A 12,815-nucleotide genomic window follows, 5' to 3' on the forward strand; every position below is an offset into this window, starting at 1 on the left:
AGCAGCAGCCGAAGCACGCAGCGGCATCTGCGGTGTCATCCACAACGGCATCATCATATCGGCTCGTCCTCATACGCCAAAGGAGAAGCGTTCAGAACCACATATATGCTCAAAAGACACCGGAGCAGCAGCAAAAGCAGTAGCAACGGCCTCCGGCGTCCTAGTTTCGAGCCCTTGTAACGCGCAATACACGAAGTGTGTAGTTAAGGCGGAGAAGCAGCAGAAGATAGTAGCATTAAAAAGAGTACCTCTAAAGGGACATCTGTGCCCCCTGAAGTGATGATAGCGAGCTTCGCTTCCTTCAGTTCCTCCCTTTCTAGCAGCGGCCGCACGAACTGCCGCACGCGAAGTCCTGCAGTGGCAACGTTGGGGGGCGGCGGCTCCGAGGCGAAGAAGGAGTCAGCTGTTGAGGATTCCATGCGGCCCAAGGAACCGCGACGGCCACCGTGTGCAAATGCATCCGAGGCGCGCGTCGAGGAACGAGAGGGAGCAGCTCCCCGAGACCCGGCGCTGCCTTCCGCCATTTTGCTGTCGTCTCTGCTGTTGCTGCTCGGCTAGTCTGTTGCGCGGTAGCAGGAGCGGCCGCAAGGGGATTGTGTCCTCGAGTGGCGGGGGTGTCCTCCTATACAGAGCTATGAACTCCACTCGAGACCAGAGGGGCTTGCTACTGGCCCCTCGTTAGACGGAAGAAACCCTAAACTAACACCTTTGTACAACGCTCAATACAAAGAGAGTGCTTACTGAGGAGGCCTCAGGGAACAATCGGGGAAAGCGCTGCGGAGAGGCGCAAAAGGCAAAAAAACTCGGGAAGTTGCATCGGCCGTCAGAAGTGTTCAAGAGCCGATATNCGGAGAGGCGCAAAAGGCAAAAAAACTCGGGAAGTTGCATCGGCCGTCAGAAGTGTTCAAGAGCCGATATCCTACAGTGTGTGCACACTGTAATTTCCTCAAAGACAGGAAATTATATACTTTTGCAACCCAAAACAATAAACAACTTTCAGGCAAGCAGCTAACAATTATCGACGGACTGCTCGCGGAAGCTGCACGAGGCGGTGCTGCACACGGGGCGTTCTGAAGCCCCAATTCGTGTTTTCCCAAGAATTTTCACATAACTTTTTTTAAAGCATATATTAATTAATTATTTATGCATTTGGTATTTTGCAGAGCATCTAGCCCCTCGAGTATACTATGGAAGTAGCTAGGGAAGCTGAACTCTGGTAGGTATTCTGCCGTTTCATGTTCTTGCTCGAGTTGCATAAGCGAACATCTTCATCTTTGTTCTCCTTGGGATGTTTTCATATTCCTTCACTATAAGAAAGCGCCGCTCCCCTTCGGTAGTCGTTCCACTAGAAGTAGCATATTTCACGTTGTTAGGGAAACGGTAACCGATGAAGACACATGAGTCGCACTGTACAGACGAACGTCCGCTTATTATCCCCTACAGGCAGATTGTTTTCTGTATTGTTGTCTACGTTGACACACTGGGAACATCAGGAGGGTGGCTTTGTGTACTTTCCCCATAGCATTCCAAGCAGTCGGCTGCTACTGATCACTGTGCCCCGCTCGAGTTTGCTTTATTACGAACGGAATACACCCACTTGTTTCCTCTAATGTTCCCCGTCAGCTACATGGGGATGCAATCTACTTGAAATCGCGCATTAGCCGGAGCATAAACCCGCACCCTTATCTGCCTCTCCCCCTGGCAGTGGCCACGAAGGGACTACCCCACTACAACAGCTTCTGCAGTGCCCCTATAGTTGAACTAAGGCTGCAGCGTTCCCCGTAGTGTGAAACCCTGGGTTTGACCCCTAACGAGCGCATTCGCTGACGTAACAGCGCACCGCTGCAGATGCGTATTTCAGGTCTGGGTGAATCGAAACGCCTCGAATACACGGGGACTTGCGACAGTATTTAGCAAAAAGAAAATGTTGTGGATATCCTCAGCAGTATCCAGACAACTCAAGTGAGGAGTTCCTGCTGCGCTCCCGCTTACACTTGCCGATTGCTCTTGAGTCATCATGAAGATAGGTTTCTACCGGTGCCCTGTAGGAAAGCTGAACGATCTCTCCAGTTGAGTGTGCAGCTGCATTTGGTTTTTTTTCCCATGGCATCAGCTGTTCTGGTGCATGGTTTTCTGAACAAACTTACATTTTTGTAAACTAGAAGTCGAGACACCCGAGAGGCATTTGCGCTCTGCGGTTTATTCGGCTTGGGTTTAAGCCATGCGGTTGCTGGTGTGCGTCTGAGTTACTCTTGTTCCTTTGTTGCGTTTCTGTGTTTCTGATTTCGTTCGTCCAATTCATCAAACGTCCGCCGTTCTCCTCAAGAATGGTTTGCACTGCATCCTCTGGCGCGTGTAGCGTCGCTGCCGGGGCTCACGACCACGCCTTTGCTCAGGCCAACATCACAATAGCAATTCTGGCCGTAATTCTGTTCCTAACACTAATATTTGAAGTACGCTTGTGTCTCGAATAAGTCAAAAGAACGCTGAAAGTAAAGATTCCTTGCAGGTGGCTCATGAGGAACTTGTGGAATATCTGGAGCATCGTCACTTGCACCATGTGCTGAAGGTAGTGACGGCCATTACGAAGGAAGTGACAGTGCTTGGGTTTATTTCCCTTCTCCTTTTTTTCTCGACGCGCTTCGGCCTGACGATGGCCATCAATGACAAATTGCTGGGCCAGAGTTCTTTGGAGCGCATTGGCATAACGGAGCTGAAGGAAGAAAGCGGAAACCCCTACGCGGCTCCCACTGTTATATTTGAGCTATTTGAAAGCGCGCACATCATCGTATTCCTTTTGTTGGTGACCTTCACAGTCAGCATCCTCGTGCTGCTGACTCTGTCCGTCGCCAATACGACAGAATGGAGACGGTAAGCAACAGAAAGCACCGCTTCAGCGCACCGAAGGAATAACACCTCCCCCTGACAGGTACGACGATATGGGCGTCGCGGAGTTTCAGCAGCTCGTGAAGAGCAGACAGGCGTCGGACTCTGCCCTTCGCTTCTGGTACATTCGTTACCGCTTTATGAATCCATTAACGCCATTTGCGCCCCACCAAGAAGGTGAATTCAACTTTGGAGAGTTTCTGTCGGAACGCCTTTCTGAGACGCTTCTGCACATGGTGGAAATACCGATATCCACTTGGGCTTTGTTTATTCCCATTCTGCTTTCTTTGCGACCAGTCTTCGGCTTCAGTCCGAAGCCGCTGGTTGAATTCCTCGTTTTCGCTGCAGGGGCCCTCTTGTTTTTCAACCTCTTCATCTTCTGGAGACTCGAAACTGTCTTGAACTACCAAACCCCCAGCAGCAAAGAGATCGAGGAGTACCTCCGCAGCCTGGCCCAGCCGCGGACTTTGCCGGATGTGCCTGCAGCGCCAATTGAGTCGCTGCCTCCAGTAACGCGCAACGGGCCAATATGCACGCTGATCAGGGGCGCCAGGGTAATGAATGCGCAGGAGTCGTTGTTCGTGCTGGGGCCCAGAGGTATCCCTGCCCTGCGAACGTTAATTCAGCTTTCCCTGTCCCTCCATGTTGTTGCCATCACTGCCACTGCGAAGCTGCTGCTCTCCCCGCACTATCAGCATATCATGTTCGGGGTGTTGGGCTACTGGAGCGGCATCGCTCCTCTTTTGGTCCTCCTCCTCAGCATGGGACTTTTCCCTTCCATCGCAACCCACTTCACCATCGTCAGCAATCTCGGGTGCCTCGCCAGCCGCCAGGCCATCGCCGCCAGTGCCCAGCGCCTTCACTTGCAGCAGTTGGAGCGACATTTCCAAATTCTTCAGTTTCTGCGTTACAAGGCTGACACCTTCTTCGCCGCACACCCCGGCCGCGCACGCGATGAGATAGAGGAAGCCAGGCAGCTCTACGAAGCTCTGTCGCCAGAGACGCAAAAGGGCTACCAAGACATATTCCATGCTTTTGCTGAACTCGCCGAAGAGCCAAGAATCCCCCTAACGAACATTCATAAGATGATTGAGGCATTCGCACTCAGCGAAAGGATACCCGACTGCAAAGAGAAAGCTGGTCAGCTGCTGCGTGTGCTCCACTCGTTATCACTTTGGCTCCATAGACCCGCTATCTCGTTTAATTCTGTTTTTCACAATTCTGGTTCATGTCGCAAACACAGACGGATGGGTTGCTGCCCTTGACACCTCTGAGAGCCTCACGTTTCCCGCTTTCACCGCCGTATGTTTTTCGTTTCCCGACTTCCTCGTGTGCATATTTCATTGAATAAGTTTTAATGACACCTGCAGATGATCATGCATCTGCTCGAGGACGAGACAAGAGCTCTGGCACCCCCACATTTGAGAGAAGCATATAAACGGGTACAGCGCTCTCTCTCCTCTAAATTTCTTTCGTTCATTCGCATTTATTCGTTTTCAGGATCTTTTTGACTTCCTCGACGACGACGCCGACGGATATGTGACGGTGGTGAGGCAGTGGCTCGCCAAGACTGCCATCAGAATATGGTTGCGTGCATACCCGTGGGAGAACTTTTTGTTTGCGCACTATGCAGTACACACACCTGCACCTCTACATAATTTTTATGAACGAAATCCTCAGGACGACTTCATGGATAACCTCCGCGGACTGAGGCCAGCTGCCTCCGAAGAGGAAGTCAAACAACTCATAGCAGCCATCGCCCACGGTGTCCGAGGGGAATTGGTCAACTTCTACCAGCTGGCCTCCTGGATCGATGAAATCGAAGACAGAGCCAGAAACTTTCACCCGAAGGGATCCCCCACTCGCTAGCCCATACTATATATATATACGTATTGTATTGTATTGTATATGTATTGTATGCGGCCAGATATGGCCCTAACGTCCTGCTGTCTGTCTCTCCCTTACGTGTGTCTCCCCTCAAACCCCATAACCAACGAAACGTGCATTTCCCCCCCTCAGTATATAAAAACACGGGCACATTTACTTAACTGCAAAGCGGTGGAAGTCACCGAGTGACAGCCGCCAGTCTGAAACTGTTGAGATACCCCCATTCAAATGCTTGAAACCCAAGTTTTTTGGCGACGGGAGCACAAAACATATTTCATGCCCTCAGCCGCCGGCAAGAAGGCGAGAGGCCGCCGTCAGAGGCAAAGTAGCCGGTTGAGCTCTGCTGGGCTCTTCACCAACACTGCCATTCCGAAACAGCAAATCAAAAGACGAACAGAGGCCAAACTCTGTCTCTCAAAAGGTGCTGCTGTCGGCTGTTCAGACGCCCTGTGCACTTGCACTTAATAGCCAGTGCATGGCCTGGACAGCACCAGGAGGTCGAGCAATTTGCATGCAGGCGCTTCTTCTCTACGAATAGAGCGCTTTTCGCAGCCAGGAGACGTCTCCCAAGTGTCTCGGGTTTCTCCTGTGGTAGTAAAAGAGAACGCCAAAGAACAGCAGACAAATGCTACCGACAACCAGATAGGCTATGCCCAGGAAAGCGGTACGGCCGCCCAACCACGACGCCTGCGTCACCACTACGCTCTTTGAGCCTGCAGTGAAACAAAGAAACTGAACAGACTTCGTCAGACAAACCCACATAGTAGGCAAGCAACCCGCAGATAAATAGCACAAGTGCAATTTCGACGTAAACGGCTCAACGCCAACAAACGCAAAACGGCCAGACGCAAGCAAAGGTGAGCACGAAACAGTAAAGGCAAAACTTCAGAGGCGAAAACATACATAGATAACGCAAGCACAAGACGCTGGCGACTCGCACCCTCAACACTCCAACAGCACGCCTGCCAGCCAGTTCCACCCACTCCCCACCCCCACAGCTAGCATTTCACCGATACACAAAATAACTCAGTGTAAGAAAAGCAGGCAGTAGACAGACAGAGAGAGGCCCAAATCCTTCAATACGTGAATTTGTCCGAAGGAATTTACAGCACTGCACGCCCATGGCGTTACCTCTACATGTCAAGTTGCCGCTAATAAGGCAAATGACGCCCGCAAAAATCTAGAGGAGCAGCCAGACGCGCTGGCCCGGATTCTCATGGGGACGGAACAACTAACAGTGGCGTCAGAGTGAGTGGAACGGTGGGTGGTTTGGTGTAGAGGAGGAGAATAAGCCTCACCGCCGAAAGATTTGACGTCGTAGGTGTTGTTTGTGACTTTGATATAAAAAGGAAGCTTCAACGGGCTCTCCACGAACCGCGCATACACCTTGCGGAATACAGGCAACGGGGCCTCTCTCATCCAGACAATAAAATGTGAATTCTCCACTCCCCACCCAACACCTGCTCGCAACGCCGAACATGCACTAGCACTCGCTTCCTCCAGCTGCACAAGTGACTCTCTTTACCTCTTTCCGTCTGCGGATACGGCGAGCATACGACAGGCAGAAAAGGCTGCTGGGGTGGAGCGGGAAGGGCACGAGCTGCTGGGAGGCAAGCAGCGGCTGAGCGTGCATTACCAGGTTTATCCATGTGTAAGGCGGCGGCATATGTTTGGTTGAAAAGCCAAAAGTCAACCTGGGAAGCGGCTGCATCCATGTCCTCTTGGGAGGGGTTTTCGAACGTGGAAATATCCCACTCCCAGCAGATCGCTTCTCTTGATTCGTCGAGCTCAATCTCCGTCTTCTGGTCCTCGGCGACAGCCGAAAAGACGTCCGTAAATACCGCACCCGCACTCAAGCCGCACGGATGCAGCACACGCCCGTCAGAGGACTCCACACGCGGGTCGCATGATGTGCGTACGTCTGACGCTGCCGTGTACACCTTTCCCTAATTCCCCGCCAAACAGAAGACAGAAACAAAACTGTGCTGCTCCAGCCAGCGCTAATTGCACAGAGAACTTACACGAAGAAACTTGCACGCTTGATGGCGCGGAGCACTCAAACGGCACTAACAACAATCCTTCACAACCACTCAACGTGCACACATGGTGAAGGTGCAGGAAAGCAAATGCAGCACTTGCTGCTTGAATGAGGCACCAAGCAGGTCGATGCCCAAGGGAAAGCAAACTCACCTCCAGCTGTCTATCCGATCGCGACTTCATGAAGTGCCGATGATTCTGGAAGTAGTTAGACAATTCATAGTAGAGCAAAACGTCTCCCGTTATTTCTGTAATAGAAGTGTCTGTGCATGTGGACGCATCGATCTGCAACGAAGAACACAGCGCCGTTCGTTCAGGTCGTCGGTGTGACGCACGCATTGATTAATGTTTCCCATTTAACTTCTTAGAAGACTCGCGGGGTGTCCTTTATGCCTTTGGCCTCATGGTGGAGGAATGTTCGTTCTGCATTACCTTCAGGATCAGGTCGCCAACCATGTCTGTGTAGTTTACTTTACACTCCACAATAGCGTTGTTTACGAATAGGATGACGAACCCCAAAACCACAAAAATCATACCCACTCCAAAGAGCACAAATAAAATACGCCTCGGAGTAAGTAAAGGCTCCCAAGCCGACATCCTCTGCTGCATGAAGTCGTCAAGCGCGGCACGGGAGCAGCAGTAACATCGGCCGCAGCCGCAACTCCGTTTCATCCCATCGCTGCATCCCGAGCACTCTCGAGCAACTCTCTGTGCAGATGAGAACGCAGGCAAGGGTAGACACATCAGGCATAGATGGAATGCCGGACCATCACCCGTAAAGGAGAGCCGCACTACCGCCGGCAGCCTCCTCCACGACATCCACAAAAAAATTGGAATGTTGACCCCCAACGGCCAGCCACTATTTCCTAATTATATATTTGGGGCCACATACAGCTGTGCGGCCTCCTAATAGACCTCTTTGATATTGCTCACCGTGCGCGGGAACTCCTGGTCTGGGGGAGCTGATACATCAGGCGACTCTGCCTGGTCAACCTGTTCATCGTAACCCTGTTCTTCATGAGTAAGAGAGTCGTGGTGTACCAGGCTGGCAGCTGGTGTCACTCTTTGCCTGGGCATCCTTTATTGAGCAGCACGGATCGGACGACCGGCTGCTCCGGAACTGGTGACTCCCAGGGACTTAGCCCCTTCTGTGAGAATCAGCGCCCGCTAAGGAAAGTAAGGTGCTTTATCACGCAGAGTCACCTGGCTCCCTGCCAGTAAATTATCAATGCTCATCGAGTTCGTGTGCCCTCACGCTGGCTTGCAATGTCCCACATGGGTTGCGTACCCGTCGTAAGGCGCAGCTCCGGGACCCATCTAACTGGCGTTTTACTGGAATATATGATGCATTTTCAACTAACTCCCAATATTTTTTGTCGCTTTCCATCTATGTGATTGCTCAGAAAAAGCATTGGGACTGTGGCTGCATGTCCGCATGGCTTTGTCTCTCGAGTTCTCCCACAGGTTGCAGCAGCAATATGAACGGATTTACGCAAAAAAGATAGAGTTTCCTCTTATTATTTGACTTTTTATGTAGCAAGAAATGTGTGCGGAGGTAAGTGCCTCAGTGCTTCGCAGCTGCAACAATCTGCGTCGCCGCTCCGGACTGTCCACTCCACGATCGTCCGATTCCACTTTGTGATCGAAATGCTTCCTTACTTAAGCACTTTAGAAAACACATCCCAATAATATGCGGAAAAGCAAGTGCAATGTGCCCTTTTTGCCTTCTGTGGCCGCTCGCCTAGCGTCGTTTGTGTGGAGATGATATGTTTCTACTTGAGTGAAGGCTGGCCGCTGAGTCCCATGTAAGTGCTCAGCAGTCGTCTTTAGTGTTAAGTGCACGCATCAGTAGGACTTGGTCGAGCATCCGTATGGTGTTGAGTTGCGACACGAGTTGCAGCAGGATGCGCTGCAACTTGTGCCAGGCTACCCGCTCTCCCGGGGCCTCGGGCCCTTGGACCAAGGGTCCCAAGCTGCCTGGTGACCGCGAGAGGAGGCCAGCTTTTTTGTGGAAACGGTTAGCTCAAGTGTTTCGACTGTCAAGTGTATTGACCCGGTTCGACTGTGCAACCGTCTTACGGTAGGACCGAGGACCCGTCATTGCGTACCTTGAAGCGATTTACTTATGGACGCATTACACAGTTTTCAGACAATGCATGGGGCGGCCTCATCTGAGTACTTGTTTGTTCCTGCATTCCTACTGTCTTGAATCTAGTTCATGTGCTCAGATTGATGTGGGGGAACATGATGCCAGGCGCTCGTGAATCGCAGCACCGCACGACACTGCGCTTTGCGCATTGCTGAATGCAATTAAACTGACATGCGCAACTACGTTCTGACGTAGGGACGAAACTGTCACGTTTGGGTGCTATCACCAGGTCCTAAACAAGGCCTTCATGTTTGGACGCTATCACCAAGTCGTATTAAGCAAGTAACTGGAGGGAGGGGGTTGTCTAACAACAATAGTTTCGTACGCTGACTGTGTATCGCGTTCCTAAGAGATCTCCAACTAACTGCCGAATCCTGATTTGCTACTTTGGGGGGGCAGCGATCTACGTTTTCTTGTTAATGGATAGGTGTCCACGGTAACGGAAAACAGAAATCATTCACGGGCGCTTTCCAAACAGGAAGGGTTCGAAAGCTCAATCAGCGGAACATTTACAGGTCACGATTGGCCTTCAAGCGCAGAACGCGAGAGCGAACGCTAAGGAAGCTATCAGCCATTCTCTGGTTTGCCTGAGGGTTCGTATACTTGATATGGTGTCAAAGTTTTTTTCGGTCGTTGATTTAGCGTACTTCGGTATTGAATGCGCCTCCCATCATCTCAGCTATTGGGTCCGTCGCCAAGGATTTTTTGGCTTGTACCATTTCAGCTGCCTTTGGTTCTTTAGCGGTTTCTTCTACTTCTGTGGCGACTGCGTCAGCACTCTGAACGGAAGCTGCCTCGCTTGAAGTTTCCGCCTAATGCATTACTTTGTATTAAGCCAGCAAAATACTTTACAGGCGATGTCACCGCTACTTACTACGGCATCCGTTGCTCCGGTTATCTCGCTCATCTTGGCTGCGTCACTTTGGGGTGGAGCGGCCTCAGTCTGAATTGTACGTCACTTGTCCATTGGCTTGCATGTTTCTGGTGGGACGGCTTACTTCTGATTTCGCTAAGGTACTTCCATCTCCAGTTTCCTTGGGTGTTGATGCTCCTTGGCGCAGGCTGTCAGCTATTGGGTCATATTAGCAGTTGGAAGGCTGTACAATGTTTCCAACTGGGTTCGTACCAACTTCCTCTGCGGGCTTTCCCTAAAAATAAGACCATATTAATAAATGTTCATCGCCTTTGTTACATATGATGAGCCCTTACTTGTTCTCCAGCAAGAGAGGCGTCGTTGATGTCTGTAGCAGTAGTTCTAGAGGTCACAGCTTCGTGCAAAGGGACGGGTGGAACATAGCCATCGTCTTCCGCATTAGCACTGACGCAGAGCCAGGCGGCGAATACGAGACACGAGGTATAGCGTTTCATTTTCGAGTAATAGTTTGACGATCACTTCGTGAACCGTCCGCAGGAACAACTCTGGCTGGCATGCGACTGGCGAGACCACCGCGTGACCGTGCCATGTGTCCGTACACCACGAATCGACGACAGTCGTTTGCATCGGGCTGTCACTCGGCCCGCGCATTTTTTTATTACTCACTTTTTTGGAAGTACTGCGAAATTATGGCATTCTTGGCTCTAGTTTCAGTCCTGTGAACACGACGTCAAAAATCTGCGGTGGAGGATGGTGAGGCAGCTTCCTTGGCCCGAGACTCCGTGAATCTCGTCACACAGTTGGACGGCTCATCCTAAAGACAAAATCTGAACTGAAAGTGAAAATTGTGTCACATCCCATGCAAGCATTGATGAAGGCATGGAGGACATCGACGCGCCTCTTCGCGGTCCTGGCCGGCTGCGGACTGTCGCCCATCATGAGACTTCCCAGGAGAACGCAGGGAAAGACGAAATCACTAGTTCTCGCAATTTTAGTTCCCACATCTGCGGGCAAAAGTTAAATCCAACTTCGGAACTAGTTGTTCGGTTGACTTATCTCTANACTCCCCAATCTCTTGGAGCTCTGTCTTCCGCCACGCGTATTGCTCACGTTTTAACTTGTCCCATATGGGGTTTCATCATAGACTGCTGCGGACGCCGACGCATATTTTCGTCTTCAGCCCTCGGTTGGGGAGCCGGTGCTAGCGCTCTATTCTATATAACGCAAAAATGGCAGGCATTGCCTCTTATGTGCATCCTAGGAGTATTTATGGCTGTTATGGGCCCTCTTTCGCAGAAGGTGATAGCGCAGGAAGTCCCCGAGAACGACCGCGGCCGCAGCTTTGGAATCTTGCACTTTTTTCAATCCTTCGGCAGAGTCGTTTCTCTAACCATTACAACGTCCGTATCCGGACTAAGCATTTTGAGCATCAAAGGATGGAGGCATGCATTAGCCGGTTTCGGCTTAGCATCGATAATTCTTGGAATCATACTCGGATGTCGTGTCACAGACTGCCCTCACCAGCGCAAAAGGCAAAAAGAGCAGGGTCGCTGGTTCTCGCTCCGTGACACTGCATACGTCTTCTCAAATGGAAGTGTCTGGGTGATGCTTATCATGGTGAGCACGGAACTCCGAAAGCAAGTTGAACACTAGCTGCGTCCCCGATTCCATTGCTACGAAAGGCGGCGGGGTAGGACTCACCGCTCTTCGAGTAATTGAATCACCTGCGTAAATTCTGCTGTTTGTGCGCTCAGGGAGTGCTTAACGGAGTGCCTCGCTCTGCAATTCACTTTTCTACGATGTACTTNGCTGTTTGTGCGCTCAGGGAGTGCTTAACGGAGTGCCTCGCTCTGCAATTCACTTTTCTACGATGTACTTCCAGTACTGTGGCATTCCAGATTGGTGGGCTTCTTTTATCGTATCGTCCAGCTGGATTGCAGCAATGCTGGTGGCGCCGTTGATCGGGTATACAGGGGATCTTGTACATTCACGATACCCTAATCATGGTCGGCAATGCTTGGCGCAGGTGTGCATAGTCGTGCGGTGCATCCTCATGACAGTCATGCTGACGTGCGTCCCGAGAGAAGCGCATTCTATTGGGATATTTGTCTTGCTGGCCGTCTTAATTGGCTTTTTGGCCGGCTGGCCTGGAGTTGGCGTCAACCGTCCAATCCTCACGGAAATAGTTAATCCAGAACATCGTGCCACGACATTTGCGCTGGTGAGGAGTGAAACTGTGCCCTATAGGACTGACACTGTACCGAAGAGTGGAGCCCTCAATCAACCAGAATAGCTGATGAGATTATTCATGAAACGCGTGTTGTACGTTGCCGATGAATCCTCCTTTGTACCGGAATGTCCGTCGGTCCCGTCCCAAAGTTCGCGACTGCAGAGCAGTATCTAATCAAAATTTGTGGATTTACGGATGATTCCTGCAGGTTTCATGCCTTGAGGGTGTCGGAGCTGCTGCGCTGGGAGCTCCTATAGTTGGCTTTTTGTGCGAGAACGTCTTTGGCTATGTCAAGATGACGTCGACGGGGCCTCTCAAGACACCATCTGCGGCGCTGCGACTCGGCAACGCCCGTGCCATAGCCTTATCTATGCTTTGCATGACTGTTGGGCCTTGGCTACTCACTCTGGTGGCCTACGGATTCCTCCACCTGACTTACAAAATTGACAGTCGCCACGGTTCGGAATCTGCAGGTATGCAGTAGTTGACTGTACCCTTCTGCATTTGCTTGCCCTTCAGTACCCTTCACGAAGAGCCTCATTCAATGCTTTTGTGTCATTATAAGTGCAGGAGTTCTGTGATTTTTCTGTGTGTTTGCAGCACGAGACGACGGACCTTCTCCCCTGTTACGGGAGGTCCAGGTTGGCGAAACGCCTCCCCTGGTATCCAAATGACGTGGCCGAACTGACTGGCCTCAGCGAGCACAGCAGTTGCAGCCAAAGCAGCACAGAATCTTTTGCACTCGGTCAACA

General features: G+C 51.3%; 4 protein-coding genes across 4 annotated transcripts in view; 2 read left to right on the top strand and 2 right to left on the bottom strand.

Moving 5' to 3' along the window:
• EMH_0063130 (DNA/pantothenate metabolism flavoprotein domain-containing protein, putative) overlaps positions 1-524 on the bottom strand; it is a gene marked incomplete at both ends in the record, with an annotated part of 3,768 nt that extends 3,244 nt beyond the window's left edge. Inside the window, one exon of the mRNA XM_013501605.1 lies at positions 249-524. Within this exon, the coding sequence (XP_013357059.1) occupies positions 249-524 (276 nt within the window). The remainder of the gene's footprint in view (positions 1-248) is intronic.
• Positions 525-2,327: 1,803 nt separating this feature from the next.
• EMH_0063240 (uncharacterized protein) lies at positions 2,328-4,755 on the top strand (the record flags this gene model as incomplete). Its single annotated transcript, XM_013501606.1, has 6 exons — positions 2,328-2,453; positions 2,510-2,871; positions 2,930-4,026; positions 4,130-4,188; positions 4,387-4,434; positions 4,567-4,755. 6 exons carry the CDS (start codon positions 2,328-2,330, stop codon positions 4,753-4,755), a joined length of 1,881 nt encoding a protein of 626 aa, XP_013357060.1.
• A 546-nt stretch (positions 4,756-5,301) lies between these two features.
• Positions 5,302-7,887, bottom strand: EMH_0063350 (LEM3 / CDC50 family protein, putative; the record flags this gene model as incomplete). Its single annotated transcript, XM_013501607.1, has 6 exons — positions 5,302-5,486; positions 6,072-6,233; positions 6,410-6,719; positions 6,964-7,095; positions 7,243-7,518; positions 7,744-7,887. The coding sequence occupies 6 exons, from the start codon at positions 7,885-7,887 to the stop codon at positions 5,302-5,304; spliced, it is 1,209 nt and encodes a 402-aa protein (XP_013357061.1).
• A 3,215-nt stretch (positions 7,888-11,102) lies between these two features.
• On the top strand, positions 11,103-12,737 carry EMH_0063460 (uncharacterized protein; the record flags this gene model as incomplete). The annotated part of the gene is made up of 4 exons (XM_013501608.1): positions 11,103-11,450; positions 11,659-12,054; positions 12,272-12,536; positions 12,664-12,737. 4 exons carry the CDS (start codon positions 11,103-11,105, stop codon positions 12,735-12,737), a joined length of 1,083 nt encoding a protein of 360 aa, XP_013357062.1.
• Between the last annotated feature and the right edge of the window lie 78 nt (positions 12,738-12,815).

The sequence above is a fragment of the Eimeria mitis genome, genomic scaffold (genome assembly GCF_000499745.2).
Source record: "Eimeria mitis Houghton genomic scaffold, Emh_scaff72, whole genome shotgun sequence".
In the NCBI taxonomy this organism is placed as follows: Eukaryota; Apicomplexa; class Conoidasida; order Eucoccidiorida; family Eimeriidae; genus Eimeria; species Eimeria mitis.